Raw genomic sequence first — 20,138 nt, 5'->3', positions numbered from 1 at the left:
TGGTGCCATTTGTTACGAGATGCTATTAAAAAATAACTTTTATATTGTTATAAGAAGGCAAAAATACTTAATTTTAACGGTGGAGATGAGTTTTAAAAATATTGTATTTGCTAATGAGTAAAATTTTCAAGTCCACTCCACTCCAGATAGGACACATGATCCCTCTACTTCTCCATCTCTTCGACCTCTAAGTACCATTTAATAGCATCAATCTCCACATATAAAAATAACTATACCAAAACTTTTGGTTCATCCAGTCCTGGAACAATGCAAAATATTTCTCCTAATTTTGTAAAGTGTATTTTTAATTTTTGGACTTCTGGAGTGTCAAAACGTCCAGAAATAAAACGGAGAAGTCGAAATTTGATTCATCATCATACTGTGTTTTATAACAGCCAAAAAAGTAACAGTTTGAAGATATGGGTCGACATTTTCAATGAGAAAACATTTAAAAAACGAATAAAAGAAATACAATTTCTGAAACATTTATTTTATAATATTGATCCAATATTTGTGTAAGTTTTTCCAATTAAAAAGTTTTTATAATTCTAATGAAAATGTTTCATTATATCAAATATACCTAAACGTTCATTTTCTTTAAAAGGAATTCAAATTTATTAATTTTGGATCCTATAATTTATTTATAGCTTAAATAACATATCATCAACACATGAGATTTTATTCATTAAATATGTACAATATACAGATTAATATAAGATATAGTACACTTTTTCATTGAATGTAGTTTGGAGATAAAACTCTTCCACGATGATTAAATATATAAAAAGATGGCCTATTTCCGTATGTTTCAAAAGATCTGAAATAAAAAAAACAAGGGAAAGAATGATATTTCAAATATCTGAATAATTTATGTAATAAACTCAACCAGGTTCCATTGTATTTTCAAAACTTTCAAGAACACATTTTTAAAATATACTGTACAGTAAGTCCTCATTTAATATTGTTATAAACAGTAATGAAGAAAGATACAAAACATTGTACAATAGTCAATTTTGTTTACAAACAGTAAAATTGATGATAGGAGGTGGACAGTAAATGCTGGAGGTTGCAAACATGATACAATTTTGACAGTGGAGATTAGAACAATATTAAACAAATTATATCTTGTTTATATCAATTAGCCTAAGATAAAATTGGTTTCATTATATGTCGTTTTGCTTAATATCTCAGTTTCCTATTGAAACATTAAATGAGGATTTGCTGTATATTAAATAAATTTATGAAATAAAATCATTATATTCAGATCTGAAGTAGAGCAACTCTAAAATACGAGGGTAATCCCAAAAGTAAGCTCTCCTATTTTTTCAAAAATACAAAGAAACATTTATTTTCAATAATGTTCATATAATTTTAAAGCTTGAACATTTATCTATTTTCCTACATAATCACCATTTCAGTTGATGCATTTTTGTAGGTGCTGTGCCAATTTTTGTATGCCCATGTCATACCAGCTCACCGCCATGTCGTGGGACCCATCTTCGCACACCTTCCAATATTGCAACTCTTCCGTTAAAATCCCATGAATGGGGCTTCAAGGAAATCCCAAGAACCAAAATGTATTTGTATCCAGAGATCATCCAGAGTGATTCGCCAATCTTCCCACAGGGTTTGATCAACCTTTGCGACTGTCTTGTAGGAAATTGATGGTCTCCCACTTCTTTTTTGTCCTGAATTTCAGTACGATCAGCTGCAAACTAACTCCCTACACCACTTGAGGCCGTTTTTGACATCTATGCACGACTTGCCATACACTTCCATCAATTGGCGATGAACTTCGATTGGTGTAACACAATATGGCGGCAAGCTAGTATGACATGGGCATACAAAAATTGCCACACTGCATATAAAAATGCATCAACTGAAATGGTGATTATGTAGAAAAATAGATAAATGTTCAAGCTTTAAAATGATGTAAACATTATTGAAAATAAACATTTCTTTGTATTTCTAAAAAAATAGGAGACCTTTACTTTTGGGGATTACCTTGTACATTTAATCCAAAAATATACTGCTGACTTCTATAAAATGTCAACTTAAACACATGTTTAAATTTATAAATTAACTAGCAATTAAACTATTAAAAAATGAACAATAACTGATCTTTCTGGACTGATATGAGATTAAGAATGTAGTTGCAATAAACATTCATATGTTTCTTTAATCATAACTTAGTTGCTCTTAATTAGTATGTAGATGAATTATTCTATTTAAAAATTCAATCAGGACCATAACTCCTGTGTGCATAGGGAATTGACATTGTGTTAATACACCCTGATACTTTCCAGATGTTTGTTTGGCAACTCAACATAAATGCTAAATTTGTCACACCACTGAAACCAAATCTTTTCCATACTGTCTGTTGTTAAACAGCCACTTGTCTACTAAAAATGAGCCTAATTCCTTTCACAAATAAAGCCAATAATTTATCAAAATTAACAGAACCATGTAAATTGCATTTTCCTTATTACTAGATAGCTTTGTCAGCCATTCATTTGTTCATGTTTGTATTTCACTGCATCTTGCATATAATTGTTCAAATATATAATAAGCATTGGCTTAATAAGCATTCTTTAATAGCGAAAATTATATTGGAATTTACCTTTAGTCTAGTGCATGGAATCTTTTCAAATTCTAGCCTTTTCTCCAGTGATCTTATTTGTGTAAAACCCCTAACAGGTATATTTAGGTCTATAAACATGTCTTCTGGAATGGAAATTATCATTCTATCAAAATTTTATAAATTTTCTTTGGCATACTATTCACAATAGCAGCAAGCCTGTTATTATGAATACAGGCTTATTAAAAGGATGGGGTAAAAAAAATTTTTCTATAATATAGTTTATTAATTTTCACAGAATAGGTATATAGAGTAACACAATATAATAAACCAAGGAGAAACTGAGTGCAAAATAAATATAAGTTATATTGATTTGTTTAATTTTTTAATTCCTCTCAAATAATTGTGTTAAATCCTGTTTGAATGGCCTCAAACAATAGCAATAACAACCCTGTTCTTTTATAAATTTTTCTAGATTTTAATTGCCAGAATCTTAATATTTCCTAATTTTTCTATTTTGAATCTTACCAATAAGTATCAGTGTCTACATCTTAAAAAAAATAAATGAATAAAATAAGAGTAATCAGTGCATTTGTATACATAGTTTGAAATTTATTATAATTTTTCATAACCTATTTATTACTTAAATTTTTAAGATATACTGCATTATTTATTCTAAAGTAAGTGTCTGCAGATTACTAAAATATATGAAAACAGTTTTAAGAAAAAAAAAAGTACAAGTTACAAAATTAAATTTTAAAACATAGAGGACAATAAACATTGTAAAACAAATATGACAAAACTATTATACATATTTTCCATTAAAATGAAAAACTTGGAATGTCATACTATTTTACTATAAAGCATATTTAAAGTGCATTGTACATTTATCTGACAAAGATAATAATTTGAATCAAATTTTAGTCAATATACAGGGCATCATGCAAGTTACCTTTATTCATGTGCAAATACTCTTCACATCTTCAAAGTATATCATGCATTGAAAAGTACAACATAATCTCAGATATGTTATTGGTTGCATGACAAATTTTTGCCTTAAGAGTTTCAATATTTTCTGAACAAAGATTGTGGTATATGAAGATTGTCTACAAAATATTGAAACTCTTAAGGCAAAAATTTATCATGCAATTAAAAGTATACCCAAGAATATATTGCAACACTAAACATTACATAGTTTAAAGATGTGAAGTGTGTTTACACATGTCATGCATTTGACTCTCATTTATCATCTTCAAATCATAAATGGCAAACTTTGTTGTTTGAAATTTTGAACATAAAAATTTGTTAACAAATATTCAAAAGTTAATAACTGTCTATTTATAATTTCCCATTTTCCTGCTGGATCTTGTAGAAATTTATTGTCATTATATGTATTTTTAAGTTCTCAAAAATTTGTAGACTAATATTTTTAAAAAATTTCCATAACAATATTTTGAAATACAGTTTCTGATAGAAAACAGAACTCATAGAGTAAATTTAAACTAGAATTATATATACACACACATAATAATAATGATAATAATAATTACTTGTTTTCTAATTCTACTGTTGCTCGTATTTCTTTGAAGTCACCTGCAACATATAATACCCCATACATTGTTGCAATCAATCCAATTACACTCTGAACAATAATCTGAAATAAATTTAAATTATCTTAATTTTAAATATTATGCAAGAATATAAAATACTTTAAAAATAATAAGCTAGTTATTTGCAGATGTTTATTCAATAATCTGAAATGTTTTTGCTAAAATTGTTTACAAGTTATATAATTCAATAAATAAATCTTTGGAGAAAAGTAGCAAATATTATATTTTACATTATGATAAAGTGTTTTATTCATCTAAATGTGTGGAAGATGTCTTTTAATAAAACATTAAATTCCAAAATCATTTCCTTATTTGTCTATTGCAAAAATTGTATATTCAAAATATCAATTTTCAAAAAATTGTTAATTAGAAATTCAAACAATTTTAAAAAATAAAAATTCTCATAACAAAAAAATGAGACTTTTAATGTTTTGGATGACAAAGATAAATATTACAGCTTCACCAAACACACATTATAGCAACCACAGTTAACTATAGTTTTCTATTTTTTTGTAAAAAAGGGCTGGTGGAAATTACAATTTAATAAAGTAAAAATTGCATTACAAATACTAGTTATATCTCGCTTGCTCACCATGTCCAATCACCTGGAACAACCACTATTCACTGCAGAGATGACCTTGTCACCTGTGGATATTTTAGACTGTTTTACATATTTGTGCAGAGTTGTAGCCTACAAAGAAAGGTCATCTCTGCAGTGAAGAATGGTTGTTCCAGATGATTGGACATGGTGAGCAAGCAAGATACGACTAGTATTTGTAATGCAATTTTTACTTTATTAAAAAGTTTTCTATTTCCCAATCAATTATTGTCATGTAAATCTTAAAATATCTTCTCCTCTAATCTCCACTAAATAATAATTTATAACAACAACGATTAAAATTGAATTAACATATAATAATTCCTTTTGTTAAGACCAGTCTTGTTTATTAATATATCACAATAAAATAATTCTAAATATGTCTCAGTATTCATTTAGATAAAATTTTTATTTTGAAATCATGTGCTCAAGTTTTGACTGACAGTTTCAAATTTTGAATTAGAAAATTTACGATAGTAGTTTATGAATGACACTATATTATATTTATATAACCATTATTCAAAACTTCTTTTATAATCCATAATCATACTTTATAATTTGTTTTTTAAACATTAAAAATAAAACTTATTACATGTGCTTTCTGTTTCTTTGTAACTAGGCAGTTAAAATTAATTCAACAAATTTTTCTTTTAAATTTTGATATAAAATATTGTATCAAACAAAATAAAAATAAATTTAGTTAGTTTTTTAAAAAAAGCTAATATTTTTCTATTTTGGTAAAATTTGATAATCACCATTGTTTAATATGTACATTTTATTCATAACAAAAGACCACACTACTAAAGAAATCAACTTAAACCCAAACAATTGAATAAAATAACTGGGTAAAAAAGTGTTGTGTGTTGTGTTGCTATTATAAATGATTTAAAACAACATTCCAAGAATATAAATAAGTGTAGTGATATAGTGATATTTAATTAAAATTATATGAAATAAATGTTATATATATATATAAATATATAAACTATATCTTTAAGCAGCCTTCTGTAGTGTCATGTATGTGCTGTTGGGAAGCCATAATGTTTAAAGACTTTTGTGTATGTTGTATGCTGCCTTCACAAAAAGTACTACTAGCACTGTATCTTATCTGTTCTCCACAGAGACTTTAATTTGTGGGTATATGGTACAGCTATGATATAGCATTATAGACATAAGTTAGTTGTACTATACACTCATGTTACTTGATTTTGTTTTATTTGTCAATGAATATGATGTCTGTGTTGTTGTGATGAATTATTTTGTCTGTTATAGCTCATAGTATATTTTACACATTGTTTTCTATGACTATCTGAGGTGTGTATTTGTAGTATGATTCCTGGGTGTATAGTAGTTTGTGTTTCTGTGCAAGTTTTGATATATTTGCTATTTGGTTATGTGAATGTAAGTAATCAGTCTGTGTTAAAAATTTGCAATCATGCATGATGTGGTATTTCTTACAAGTGTTCTCTGTAGACTAAATATTGTGTCCTTTAAAATGTGCTGAAATTTCTTGTATTTATGTCTTATATGGTATTCATTATGTTATTAGTGTTATAATTATTCCAGTGAGTCCCTGGACTTTTTTATTTTGAAAGTGACTAGCCATCTATAATTATTATAGATGGCTAGTCATAGTTATAATTATTATTTAAATTGTAAAATCTGTAATCTCTTCTTGGTATTTTTTTTAATAATAAATGTTGATAAATAACACAAAATCACCTAAGAAGTCAGTAAAGTATATATTTTATGCTATGAACTTTTTCTATTGTCTACAATAAACATCATTAGGTACTCTTGAATATAAACTGATAATAGAACATATTTTTAAAATGAATCAAATAGACCCAAAATTAAAAAAAAAAAAAAAAAATTAAAAATAGACACACACAAAACCATCAAAGTTTTACATAAGTTCAACCAATGCACTCCAAGCTTATGGAATGCTGATTGATGATTTTTGCACATGTCTATTTAAAAATTTTTTTTTTTTTAAATTTTAGATATATTCAACTCATTTAAAAGATATGTTCTGTCAGTTTATATTCAAGAATGCCTGATGATATAATGTTTTCTTCATTGAAGATAAAAGAAAACATTCATAACAAAAATATTTTTGTTTTTTTTTTATTGGTTTCTTATGTGATTTTGTGTTATTTGTTGAATATATGACCAGTTTAAGTTGTGGTTAATAAACGTTAATATTAATATTTTATCTTTTTCAAAATAAAAATTTTAAATAAAAAAGTTATATTAAATTATGAAATAATAATATATATATAGATAATAAATATCTAATTAAAATTAATGAAAATTAAAAATAAATAAATTAATTAATTAATAAATAAAAACTTACATCTAGTGGTAACTGAGTGAATTCTTGTTCAGTAAGCCTCAAATATGATCTATCTGAAAATTTAAAATAAGTACTATTATTAGTAAATATTATGTATATATGCATTTTAACAACCTATATAAATATAACTATATAAATGTAAATTTAATAATACAAATATTTTATTCTAAAATTACATCAAGTCAAACTTTGTATATTAAATATATTAGAATAGGATAGCCCCGGAATTGCTCTGAAAAATTTTTTAAAAAATCACTAACTATTTTGCCAGTTTTAAATTTTTCCGCCACTTCAAATTATTTATTGCCACCAGTTTTACTTACTAATTAATGCAAGTGCTAGTAGCCTTATCAGTTTGGAGTCTGGAAAGCACAAGTAACATTAACATATTACTTTTGCTTTACTAAGCTGTCACTTAGAAATAGGAATAATTTTTGAATAATTTTTAATGAATAATTTCAAATAACATATTTGATCACAATGTTTAAATGGCATTTCACAAGTTCTGTCATGTCAATTTTATGCTTTAGTATACTGAAAAAAGATTGAAGGAATAAAAAGTGTCACCCCAAAAAATCCCCAATCTAGAAATGCAAATTGACATTGATGAAAACTGCCTTTGGTCCTCAAAACTCTTGCTTTCCTGTCTGAACTTGCTACATGACATCATGGCATTGCTAGGTGTGTGATGCATGGGACTTCCATTGCATAGGAGCTCAACATTCTACTGTTTTTCTTGAATCATGGCTTTGTGATTCAATTTCACACTGAATGTTGAAGTAAGCAGATTAAGATTTTTATCACCACTTTAATAAAAATATAGTCAAGTGCAATTTTGGTGCTATGCAGTGCAACCCCTGGATAACCTATTGCTTCTCTTTAAATAGAAACTGTATGCAGCAAATTAACAAATTGCTGTGACAAAAAAGAAATGCACTCATAACAAAAAATAATCTTTTATAGTTATTTCATTATTATTGAGTTTTGACTATATAGGCTATTAAGAAAATGCTTATTATAATTGCTTCTTACATACAGTTTCTTTTATTTTATTTATTATTGCATTACTAATGCTTTACATAAATTGATGCCACAATAGAATTTTCCAATATGTTTTATGCCGAATGTTATCTTTTTGTAGTTCTTAGTAATTTTATTGAAATTTGAATAATTAAAAAGAACAACAAGAATTAAACTAATATATATGTCTTTAATATAAATGGAGATATTAAATTTCAACACAAATGATTAACGTTTTGGGCTGTTGTATAGATTGCACCCTATGGAATTTCGGGACTTTGAGTATATATCTTAAGTCGGGACTGAGACGAGTTCAACGATACCCTACTTTTGGACCAGAGACAAAAAATAAGAAAAGTTATCATATTTACGATTTCTTGCCTTTCACAATGCATTCTACGCCATTTTAGTTTTCCTACTAAGTGGTGTTTGACTGTTTGTGTTCCTGACGGACTCCTCCCAGAGGGAAGCTGCCAGCAGGCCGCAGAGTGTTTAATGTCACTAGTTATTAATTCACGGTAGTTCTTAAACAAAATAAAAATAAAAAAAACAGGAATGTATACTGAACTACAAGCAGCGCCACCTAGTGAAAACTCTAGAATGGTGTAGAATGCATTGTGAAAGGCAAGGAATTGTAAATATGATAACTTTCTTATTTTTCATCTCTGGTCCAAAAGTAGGGTATCGTCGAACTCGTCTCAGTCTTGAGTTAAGATATATATTCAAAGTCCCGAAATTCCACAGGAAGAAATCTATACAACTTCCAAGTTTTGATTAAGAGACATAATGTAACATGAGCAGTCCATTTCTATGTATAATGTTTTTACCTCTGAAACAACTGACCAAAGATGAATTTTTTTTCATCTGTTCAGAATGTCAATATGAAACACATTTAATTACAATATTCAAAATTAAAATCACCATAGAACTAAAAACTGGTTATTTTTTTTCTAATCAAGCAAAACAATCTCTCTATTTGTTAACAATATTCTGACAAACAGTGTAAACTGAATATTACAAATTGCTGTATTAATTGTGAACATTTACCCAAATTACTTATCATCAAAATAATATTGAATCAATTATTAAACATTTGACACTGAAGATCAATAAGTAAACTTTCGTTTATTCATTTAAATACAAATTGATAGTAAAACCAAAGCATATGAGAAGCATATATTTTCAGCATAATATAGAACCATTACATGTAAAGCAGATAACATAGCATTGATGAATATCATAAACACCTTTTAATTTTAGATATACAGAAAAAAAAACGTTTTGAACATATGTATTTTCAAAAATTCTTGTATATATATTTTTAAACATTTTAATTCGTTACTTAAATGTTTATATAATTTATCACTAAAACTGACAAAATTATGGTTTATAAGAATAAGATATTTCCAAATTTTCATAAAATACTCACGCTGAGCTGCAGAGTAAGCAGCATGAATCAAAGAGAGCAACCCTACAATCACCAGCACCTTGTACACGGTCGCCATTAAAATTTCCTCTTAATCAACACAGGCGCCATCTGCAAAAGTCATTTTCACATCAAATAAGTTTTAATTTCTTAATTTTTTGTTTTTTTTCAAATTTAATTCTTTCCGCCCTATAAGTACCAAAAAGCCTTTTTTTAAATTACAGTTATCTTATGTTTGATCAGGCCATAATGGAACGGCCGGATGGCCGAGCGGTCAAGGTGGCAGCCTACCGCTCTGGGAGACCCGGGATCGAAATTCGAACGGGTCGAATAATCCCCAAGAATTTTTCGGGGGGTGGTCCGTTCGGATATGTCGAGCCCCGTCCCTCACCACCCGGTCGCCCCATTGTGGGTCTGGCCGAACCCATAATGGGCCTACTAAAAGAGGCCCTCTTAGTGCCCACAGGGCGGAAAGAGTTAAAAAAAAAAAGGCCATAATGGAAATTTATTATTATTATTTCGGCTTTTTCCGTCCAATGAGTATGGAGAAAACCATTTTCGTATCCATCATGAATTCGTCCAGGCCCACACATGGACAGAGTCGGTAGAGTAACTGTCTTTCTAGAGTAACTTTCGACTAATAGTTCAAACTTAGCTAGAGCCAATATTTGCCGCTAGTTGGCGCCTCTGTTGGCAGAAGAGTGTTGTTCTTGCTATGTGTATACGGAAGTCAGTGATTTCGACCTATAATAATTGTTTTTTTTTTTTTAGCTACATAAAAATGCAAACATGCTTTGTGCCAGGATTCAAAGCAGGATTTAAGTCATCGAACGAGAAGAGACATTTCTTCTGTGTTCCTAGCGATAAGATTGAGGAGTGGATGCGATGCATGCCATGAGACGACAAGATGCTAACAAGTAAATGTTACGTTTGTGACGTACATTTTGCGAGTAGATTTATTTTAAAAACCTACTCCCATGTTATAAATGGAGAGAAAGTAGAAATTCCACGAGATTGCTGCGCATTAATGTCAGATGCATATCCATCAAACTTCCCTAATTGTCCTAAGTACATTAGTAAGTCTGTACCTCAAAAACGATCAACGCGATGTCTCACAAGAAATGAGGAACAATCTAGGAAGAGATCCCGCAAAGACAATACCAAAGGTAAATATATGTTTTTATACGTAATAATATGTTTTTTATGTAATCTTAATCCTCAGTGAGTCATGTAACTTTTTGCCCTTGCCTGAGTCGCAGTGGGTCACATATTATTGATAAAACACAGGGTCCTCTCGGACCCTGTGTTTTAATATAAAATTATTAAATTTTATCAATCGCGTAAAAAACAACAATTTCACCGTTAAATTCCGCGCTTTATTTTCTTTTTTCTTTCTTAATGTATTGATGACAAAATTACGTTTTTAATGTTTATTTTTATGTAATTTGATAGCTACGCGATAATCATGTCGCTTAGCTACCATTCTTTTATTATTCCGTAAGGTATAGGGTCTAATTAGCTAACTTCTAGTTGTTTGATTCTGTTTGAACGAGTAAGCGTTCTCTCAGAATTGTCTGATGGAAAATTGACTACAATAAGAAAATCGCTCCCTCTGCGTAAATCAAGGTAAAACTGTAAACAAATGTTAGATAATCGCTATTTTCGTCGTTTTTCAGTTCCAATTTAGCTCTAATTTACATAAGTGTTTTGATAGAAACATTCCGTGGTAAAATTGCCCGCAATTGATTTTTTCCCGCGATTACGCAATATCTAGAAGTAATGAGTTTCCGGGTAAATTTTTTGATTGGAACTTAAGACAGCTAGTCTAAGTAAAATCAAATAAAAAATAACGTTCTAACCGCATGTTGATCGGGCTGAAAAGTTGGAGGAATATAAATTTTTTCAGTATTTTTAGGGAACATTTTATATTTAAAAAATGTTAACTAAAGATTGAGCTGGGTTTGTGAGACCCACTGTGATTCACTGAGGGCTATCTCTCTGCGGCCCAACTTTCCTTATAAATACTTTAAGATTAGTTGTCTGATATTTTTTAAATCAATCATTAGATTTGCATGATACACACTCCCAAGTAACAACCGTAGAAAATGAAATAAAAGAACCCTCCACATCTGAAGCAGCAACTACACAGCATCCTGAGCTGTTATATGTCAATAAAATCTCTGCTTTGCAGTCTGAATTGTTAAAAGTGAAAGAGGATTTGTATCGGTGCAGAAAGCAAAAGATGATCTATAGGAAGAAACTGAAAACTCTTCAAACAGAAAATCTCAGCTGATAAACTTGATTCCTTACCACCGAGACGGAAACTTGAAATGGAGCACATGCTGAAAGCATGCCATATAAAAAGCAAAAAGGGTATGAGATATGACATTAATTAATTACTTGACTGTTTGCTTTTAAAAATTAGGTCACCATCTGTATATGAATTTTTGAGAAATAAGCCTGTCCTATAGAACAGTGGTTATAGAAGTAAATCAAAATAGTATAGTATCAAAAACGTTCGATTCAGCACGACACAGTCCGACTGAAAATCGTTCCGATTACCGGCCATTCTGATTACCGGCGTTCCGATTAACGACTCTCTACTGTATTTGTATTTTAGAACTAAAATACATAAATTGTTTATTTTTATCATTTCCAGTATTTGATTTAAAACTTTTGTGGAAATGTGAGGTTCCGGACAGGTCTGACCCGTCACGAAAGACACGAAAAAACCGTTAATTTAGAAAAAAATGTATTAGTTTAAAAAAAAACATATGTAAAAGTCGTTTGTAGTCGGACACCCATTGTTGCAGAAACCATAAATCGCGGAAGGAAGTCGTCCTATGATCGGTGGAAGATCGAATTCATCTTCGATTTTGACTTTTCTCCCGCTCCAGGTAAGAGTCTCGTTACGCTTAGTAACCAGGGACCAACCACTCGGGAAGCGTGATTGAGGAAGAATGACCAATCAAATGGACAAAAAAAAAAACGGAGATTAATATAATCCCCGACAATCGAGGACACCTCGTACTCGGTTAACGTTTCGAATAACTATAACGCCGTGTGTCAACGCGCAAAAAAAAAAAAAAAAAAAAACAGTTTCTCGTCTATTGTGTCAACCTGTAACCCGTGCCACTTCGGACTTAGACCGTGTCCCCGAGGCCAACGGACGAAGTCTCCCCGTGCCTTACAGACTTGTCAACGCCACTGTCCCGGGGCCACCTTCGATCGACCATCGAAGAACCACATCGACGCTCAGGACGTCCGAACGGCTGATTGTCTTAAAGAAAACTATTTTGTACATAGTGTATGTTTATTTTATGTTAAAATAAACGGCTTTTGTGAGATACTTGTCGTCTTTCTCTTCCACCACCACGCACGTACAAATGGATCCTAGACCTTAATGACGCGCAATTAACTGATTGCCCCTGGAAGTCGGCTTCTTACGGAAACACAGCTTCCCTATCATCAAATGTCACGGCACGCCACTGGATTTTATAAACACCTGGGAGCGTTTTCTGTCTGCTCTCATCACATACAAACTATTAAGATCTGATAAAGATGAAGTAGACAGAAACACGCTCCCATCAAGGAATATCAAGATATAGATATATAGATAAATAGATATAAAGTTAAACAATATTAAGGAATAAAACAGTTCGCTCCGCGAACTGTTTTATTCTTAATATTGTTTAACTTTATATCTATTTTTTTTAGTTTGTTTGCACCTTCTGAGATGCTTTTAAAAACTTTCGAGTCAAATTTTCGTTCATGCTTCAGCACCAGCTCAGCTCGGATTTAGAAACGTATTTTGTAAATAGCTTTGATACAGTTTTGAAAAAAAAATTTTCCGTTTGTGTCATTGGAAAGAGAATCGAAAAATCGAAGATGTTTTTAGATTTTTCGATAAAGTGAATAGTTTCGAAGGTATTGCAATTTAAAATTATATACTGTACATATTATATAGTGGCGGCAGACAATGAAACATCACGTGCTTGGTAGCACCAGGTGACTGTGCACCAATGAGTCACTAACACGAGTGTTGCAGCCATCAATTAAGACGCCGTAATAAGATACCAAATTTTTATTCACTTATAGCATGGCTGTTGTCTAAGTATGACGAATATATTACAGGACCTTTCAAGTATTATATCAGCTACAATTTGCCCGTTTTTCATCCCCCGTTACCTCCATTCAGTACTCCATCTCCATAATAATGGTATCAGTTCAGAAGTTTAAACCATTCGCAAATACACAGAAATTATTTTCAGGCAATTTCGTAATGACGAAAGAAAAATAAACGACGGGTACAATATTGCGTCACCAAAGACTCTCCTTCTCTCCCTCATCGTTAGCAATAACAATCTCCTTTAAACGATTTCTCCTTCCCGCTTGAAGTGCTATCATAATACTTGAATAATCCCTACGCGATGGAACGATTCGCATCATACCGGTTTCAAAACGCAATAGATGATCCAAGAATTTCCTAAGATGCCCGTTGGAGAATGAAAGAAAAAATTTAAAAGTAAAGGAAAACAAAGCAAACTGCAATCATTTGTTTTAAGTCATTCAATTATTTCACGTCTTGCAAAATTAAGCCTTTCCAACGAAATTGATACGCAACAATGTTGAAAATTTTTTACAGTACCAGAGTATATTCCAACTTGCAACTGTACACAAAACGTGTAATGGGAATCCCATATACCGTATTTTACGGACTATAAGACGCTACAGACTATAAGACGCACTTTAATTTTTAAGCATTTTTTTTTTTTTTTAAATACATATAAAATACATATAAGATGCTACGGACTATAAGACGCACCTGAATTTTGGAGGCAATTTTTCGAAGAAAAAAATGCGTCTTATAGTCCGTAAAATACGGTATGTGCAGTAATTAGATGTCTGATTCTGAGTTTTATTTCTTTCTTCTGGTTATGTTAAAGTTAAAATATTTACCTAAAATATGTAAGGTGAAACATATCCAAAACGGAATCTGAATAAAAAGGAAACCAATCTAAACAGAAAAAATTCTTCGGAACAGAACGATTTTCAATATTAAAAAAGAACTTGTTCAAAACGAAAAAAGTATTCTGTATCGTGCAATTCCGATTTACACAGGTTTTACTGCATATTTTATTCGGCTCACAAAAAAGAGCTACGGAAGAAATGTTGGAATGATTTACGTTTGTATTTAATGTAAACAATAGAAGTTTTTTATGCATCCTCAACATCAATATTATCATTTAAACTATAATCCACCATAACGGACTTATCGTATAGTAAATTATATCACGTGCAAGCGCAGTGTGCTCTGCGCATGTCTAAAGATTAAGATTGAACGGTGATTGGAATTAATTAATAAATAATTATGCAGATATAAGCAATATGAAAGCAAATACAGATATGTAAATGGAAAGCAATTCAATAATTTATCAGATTTGAAGGCTGCAATCATTAAGAAATGGGAATAATTCCTGTTTTCATCAAAAGTTGATCCAGTGGATGACAGATAAGGTTTTCAAAGTAAACGAATGGTTATTGGTTTTCATAAATAACCTTGAAAATATAATAATTTTTTGTCCATTATTCGTAAGTGATCTTATAATTATTGAACACTTCAAGAAACTCATTTCTTCAATTAAATTATTCTATTGTTTATATTATATACTAGTGACCGGATAATGTATGCAAATTATCAATGTAAAAACACATTGAAATACATAAAATTAAATTTGGCTATAATCCACCTGAAATAAATTTTAAAAAACCGAGTGTTCTTCTTATCTTTATTGAAAGCACTGCACTTTGTTCTGATGTGTGCTGGATTTTTTTCCGCTGTCCATTTTGGGCATCTTGTTGAAGATGCTGTATGACTTCCTCCACAGTTTGTGTGTGTAGATAGGTTTGGACAGCTACTTTCATATGGTTGTTCCCTGCAGTTTGTACTACACATAACAAGGTATTGGAATTGTGTCAAATTTGACTCTCAGAGTTTTTTCCAAACTTCCACGTTTTGAGCAACCTGTAAAAAAAGTAAAAAAAGTAAAAACATTCCACGGATGTGTGTTGGCGTCTATTTTGTTTAATACTGTAACTGAGGATAAGGTAAAGATTAAGAAACAAAATATGGTAGAATATCTTGTGTTTAAGGGGCATTGATGCTATTAAATTTTGATTGTGAAAGGTCAAGGGGATGGAGATAGAGGATGGTCACGTGTTATATCTCCCATGGGGTCAGACTTAATGAAAATTTTACTTGTTAGCTTTTAGTTTCTTTTTTTATGAAATATGTCTCTACCCCCAAAATTAGGTCTTTTGCCATTTCATATAATAATATAAAAATTTTTATAACAAATTTCATAACAGTTTAAATTCTAGTGTATAAAACTGCTACACAATTTTCTACTGTAATTACTTTTTTTATTTTTACACTGTATCTTACTCGTTATATTTTTATATTACTATTTATGCTTTATCCTTTATATTTTATTGTGTGTAACTTACAAATAAAATATACATGATATATAGAAGGTAACTACTATTTTTATATCGTTTATATTTTTGATATCAGTATGACTACCTGGAATATAGGTAGAGAAAGATTTATTTGTGTTTAATTCTTCAATATTTATATGTTATGTTTTGTCTTAATTTTAACATTAACTGCCCATAAGCATAAGTTTTTTTGTTTATGCCTTTAGTTGGTGCCTTTATGAATATTTAAGATAAAGATAAAAATAAGTTCATGACTGTCTAATAAAAAAAATTGAAAAACAGGATTCTGAGAAATTATGTACTTAATGTTTAAAAGCATTAAATACAATTACATAAACTATTTAACCAATTCTTTATAATTAAAATAAGTCATTCATTCATTTGTATATAATAGGAACTTTATTAGAATTTAATTTTATATTTAATCTTTTGAAAAATGTAAATTAATCATAATATTTTACACTTATGATTTATATTTTACATATATATAAGTAAAATCTTAAAAATAGTTCATTAAACATGTAATTTGTGATGTAGCTCATTTTGGTGGAAATATCCCTGGTGGATATTTCCACCAAAATATCCCTGGTGGATTTGGTGAATATTTTACTTTAATATTTCTAATAATTAATGATTTTGTGTCAAATAAAGTAAAATAAAAACAGCAGCTGCAAGTCCCAATAAGAAACACGAAGCACGTACAGGTATCCGAAATAATCTTGCCTAAAAAATAAATATTGCATTTTGAAGTTTTGCTTAATTTTTAAAATTTGTATATAAATTCAAAATATATAATGACTTACTTGCATATTTAATGTAGAAGTATAAAGTAATAGTGAGTCTAATTCTTGTAATGGTGTATCTTGATAACCAAATGGACGACTTCTTAATTCGTGGCCCAATTTCTTCACAGAGCTACATGCTCCAGTTAATCTTATTCCCTGAATATAGTAAAATTTTTTAAATTTCATGTAAATAAATATTATCATATAATTTACACATAAATAAAATATGATTATCCCAGAATAGTATATATTTTCATGAAAAATATTCAACAGTAAAAATAAGTATTTCTAATAGAGGAAGGAATTTCACAAAATTAACAAGTTGAGATCAGTATCTATAATATCCAATGGAAAAGTATACTTTATCATAATTATTCTCATAACAAATTCATTATAACTGACAGATTCATTGGCTACATTTTCTGCAGCTTTTGATATTTAAAATATTGAAAAGTACAAATTAAATACAAAAAATAAACTTATCAAATAAAAGTATTGCATTTTCTATGAATGTAATGAATGTTGAAGGTTGGTTTCTAAACTTTCTATGACAAACTTTTACTATTGTTTCAGAGTGCTGTGTTTTTCTATATGATGGTATATTTTTGTGATGCATGAAGTAAACATTTAATAAAGTGCAGTGGCGTGCTGTGACATTTGATGATAGGTAAGATGTGTTTCTGTAAAAATTTTAAACAAATATTGGAAATGACAAAAATAAACAGTTTATTTATTTTAATCCTAAAATAGATATTAGACACAAATTTTTATTATTTTTTTATAAACTAACTCTATTTGGCAGTTCTTTTCCACCAAGTCACTAATTACTTTATCATAAAAATCGCTTGTCATTGATTCCCACAAAATATTTAAAAGCTGTTTTTCTATTGAAAGCCACACTAGTGACCATGATCTTTCCTCTGACTGAGTGTTCCTTACCAATGTATCAATTCACTTTGTGGTTGAAAAACTGCACTCAACAGACACACTGGTAGATGGTACCGTAAAAATGAATGATATTAAATTGTATAATTCTTTAGTACATCTTTGTTTAGATCGTCATTAATTATAATATTTTTATGTCTAAGAGTGACTTGCCAATATAGTCTGGACATGAATATAAATATTGCAATTTACTATGTAATTTAGATAAATCAAAAAATTTTCCATAAAATTTACTTAATTTAAAGACTTAAAACTCGCTTCAGAAAATTGTTTTTCATATTTAAAATTATTAATATTTAAAAGTGTTAAAAATTCTAACAATTTTATGTCTGAAAATCTGTCAATATAATTTTAATTAAAAAAAAATTAAAATTAAATATAGCCTTGTAAAGAAACATACATAAAAATAACAAAATAGTCTTCACTTTTTAAATCTTAAAACAATCCCCTTAGTCAAATAGCTCCCTACCAGTGGCTAATGGATAGAATCGTTGGAAGCGTTATATGATATTTTGGTGTGTAGCATCCACCAGATTAGCCACCAGAAATTGATGATCTGTAAAGCACATGGGCAAATGCTTGTAATCTGGCTGCTTTACACCATTCAGATATTTTTTCCATGGAAGCTTTCCCCTATTCAACAATACAGCACTTCCATTGGGAATATGCATATACAAATTTATGTTCGAATATACAATAGCAATCTTATCATTGTTTTTCACGTGTATAGAAATTTGTAATAAAATACGTAATTCAGTTATAATAAAACATTAATTTTAAGTAATTCGAAGTAGTTTCTCTCGTACTTTAGAAAATACAAGGGAAGCAGTGCTTCCACAAATTCCATGGATGGCACTGATAACGTATCAGAAGGCATATAATTAGTCAGTGTCAGTGGATACTGACTAATTATATAATTATAATGACACCCTTATATAATTATAAGGAATAACACCAGACACCCTTATATAATTATAAGGGTGTCTGGTGTTATTTTTGAATTTCATGTATTTTATGCTTCATGTAAGAAATTTTGACATATTTTGTGAATTATTATTTTAGAAAAACAATTCAGTTGATTATGTGTTCACACACAATCAATAACTGTGTTGTTACTTCCTGGTGCAGATATATAAATTTTTAATACCATAAATTGTGAATGTTGTTTGCATCAGGTTTTGTGTTCTCTTTAATCTAGCTTGTTTCATTTTTGTGTGACTGGATTGGACCAAAGAGCAGATTAATGTTCTGTGAGTTGTTTATTCAATGGTTGTTGTTGTTGTTATTATTATTATTATTAGGTTTTTTGGTGGGTTATACTTGGTTGACACTCAGACTAGAGTCAAGTCATAGCAACCAAAACAAGACTAAAATTAAATAAGTGTGTCAGTGTGTGTGTGTGTGTGTGTGTGTGTGTGTGTGTGTGTGTGTGTGTGTGTGTGATATTCAGGAATTTCCTAACAATATGACATGTATTCAATATAATGGCCTTCTGTAGTATGATGTATGTGTTTCTATTCAATTGTAATGTTCCCAGGCTTTTGTGTGGTGTGTGGTATCACACCTGTAGAGGAGAGTACAATGGGTACAATAAGTATCCTCCACAAAAATCCATCCTCCACAGATGCCTTATTTCCTGAGTAAGTTCCATGCTTGCATGGAACTTACTCAGGAACTTACTCTTACGAAGCAACCATACTTGCTTATTTTTTCAGTGCTTGTATTTTATACATTATGAGTGTTTTGAATGGATAAGTCTATAATGTATGTGATTTTATTGTGTCTGTCAATCAGTGTGATGTCTGGTCTGTAATGGTAAATTGTTTTAATCTGTGATTATGGCTCTGTCATAGTACATTTTGGTCGTGTTGTTTTCCAATATTATCTGTGGAATGTATTTGTAATATGGTTCATGGATGTCTAATAATTTGTGTTTGTTTGCAAGCTCTTGGTGTATTATATTTGCTACTTGATTACATCTATGTAAATACAGGTACTCCTCACTTTACGACCTATCTGCTTAACGACCACTAGCACTTACGACCAATTGAGTTTCGATCTGCAATACGGGGAATCCCCTTTCTCAGCTTGAGTGTTGGTCAGTGGCGGATGGTGACATGCGCACTAAGCGTACTGTAATAGTCTTATAGTACTATAATAGGCTAATAGTGTACTATAATGGTCTTTTTATGAAAAAATTTGAAGTTTGTTGCAAAATTTGTATAATTTTACAATGATCCTATATTCCCAATGCAAGCTCCTCGCTTATCGACCAATTCGCTTAACGACATAGTCGTCGGAATGGAACTCGGTCATAAAGTG

At 30.0% G+C, this 20,138-nt stretch overlaps 2 protein-coding genes across 3 annotated transcripts in view; both read right to left on the bottom strand.

Annotated features, from left to right (window-relative positions):
* Nucleotides 1-660: 660 nt before the first annotated feature.
* Nucleotides 661-9,717, bottom strand: EMC5 (ER membrane protein complex subunit 5). The gene is made up of 4 exons (XM_067285203.1): nucleotides 9,592-9,717; nucleotides 7,143-7,195; nucleotides 4,129-4,232; nucleotides 661-817 (listed from the first exon to the last, which is right to left on the bottom strand). The coding sequence occupies exons 1-4, from the start codon at nucleotides 9,665-9,667 to the stop codon at nucleotides 733-735; spliced, it is 318 nt and encodes a 105-aa protein (XP_067141304.1). The 5' UTR covers nucleotides 9,668-9,717; the 3' UTR covers nucleotides 661-732.
* Nucleotides 9,718-16,681: 6,964 nt separating this feature from the next.
* The window catches only part of LOC136987305 (uncharacterized), a 42,061-nt gene continuing 38,604 nt past the window's right edge, over nucleotides 16,682-20,138 (bottom strand). For both annotated transcript variants that reach the window (XM_067285029.1, XM_067285038.1), the window contains 2 exons: nucleotides 16,890-17,027; nucleotides 16,682-16,809 (listed from right to left, as the gene is read on the bottom strand). In XM_067285029.1, the coding sequence (XP_067141130.1) occupies nucleotides 16,714-16,809; nucleotides 16,890-17,027 (234 nt within the window). In that variant the 3' untranslated portion in view covers nucleotides 16,682-16,713. The remainder of the gene's footprint in view (nucleotides 16,810-16,889; nucleotides 17,028-20,138) is intronic.

Source organism: Centruroides vittatus, unplaced genomic scaffold, assembly GCF_030686945.1.
Source record: "Centruroides vittatus isolate TY-2023 unplaced genomic scaffold, ASM3068694v2 contig_1218, whole genome shotgun sequence".
In the NCBI taxonomy this organism is placed as follows: Eukaryota; Metazoa; Arthropoda; class Arachnida; order Scorpiones; family Buthidae; genus Centruroides; species Centruroides vittatus.
The sequence above is the reverse complement of the archived record's forward strand: the minus strand, read 5'-3'. Positions and strand labels throughout refer to the sequence as shown.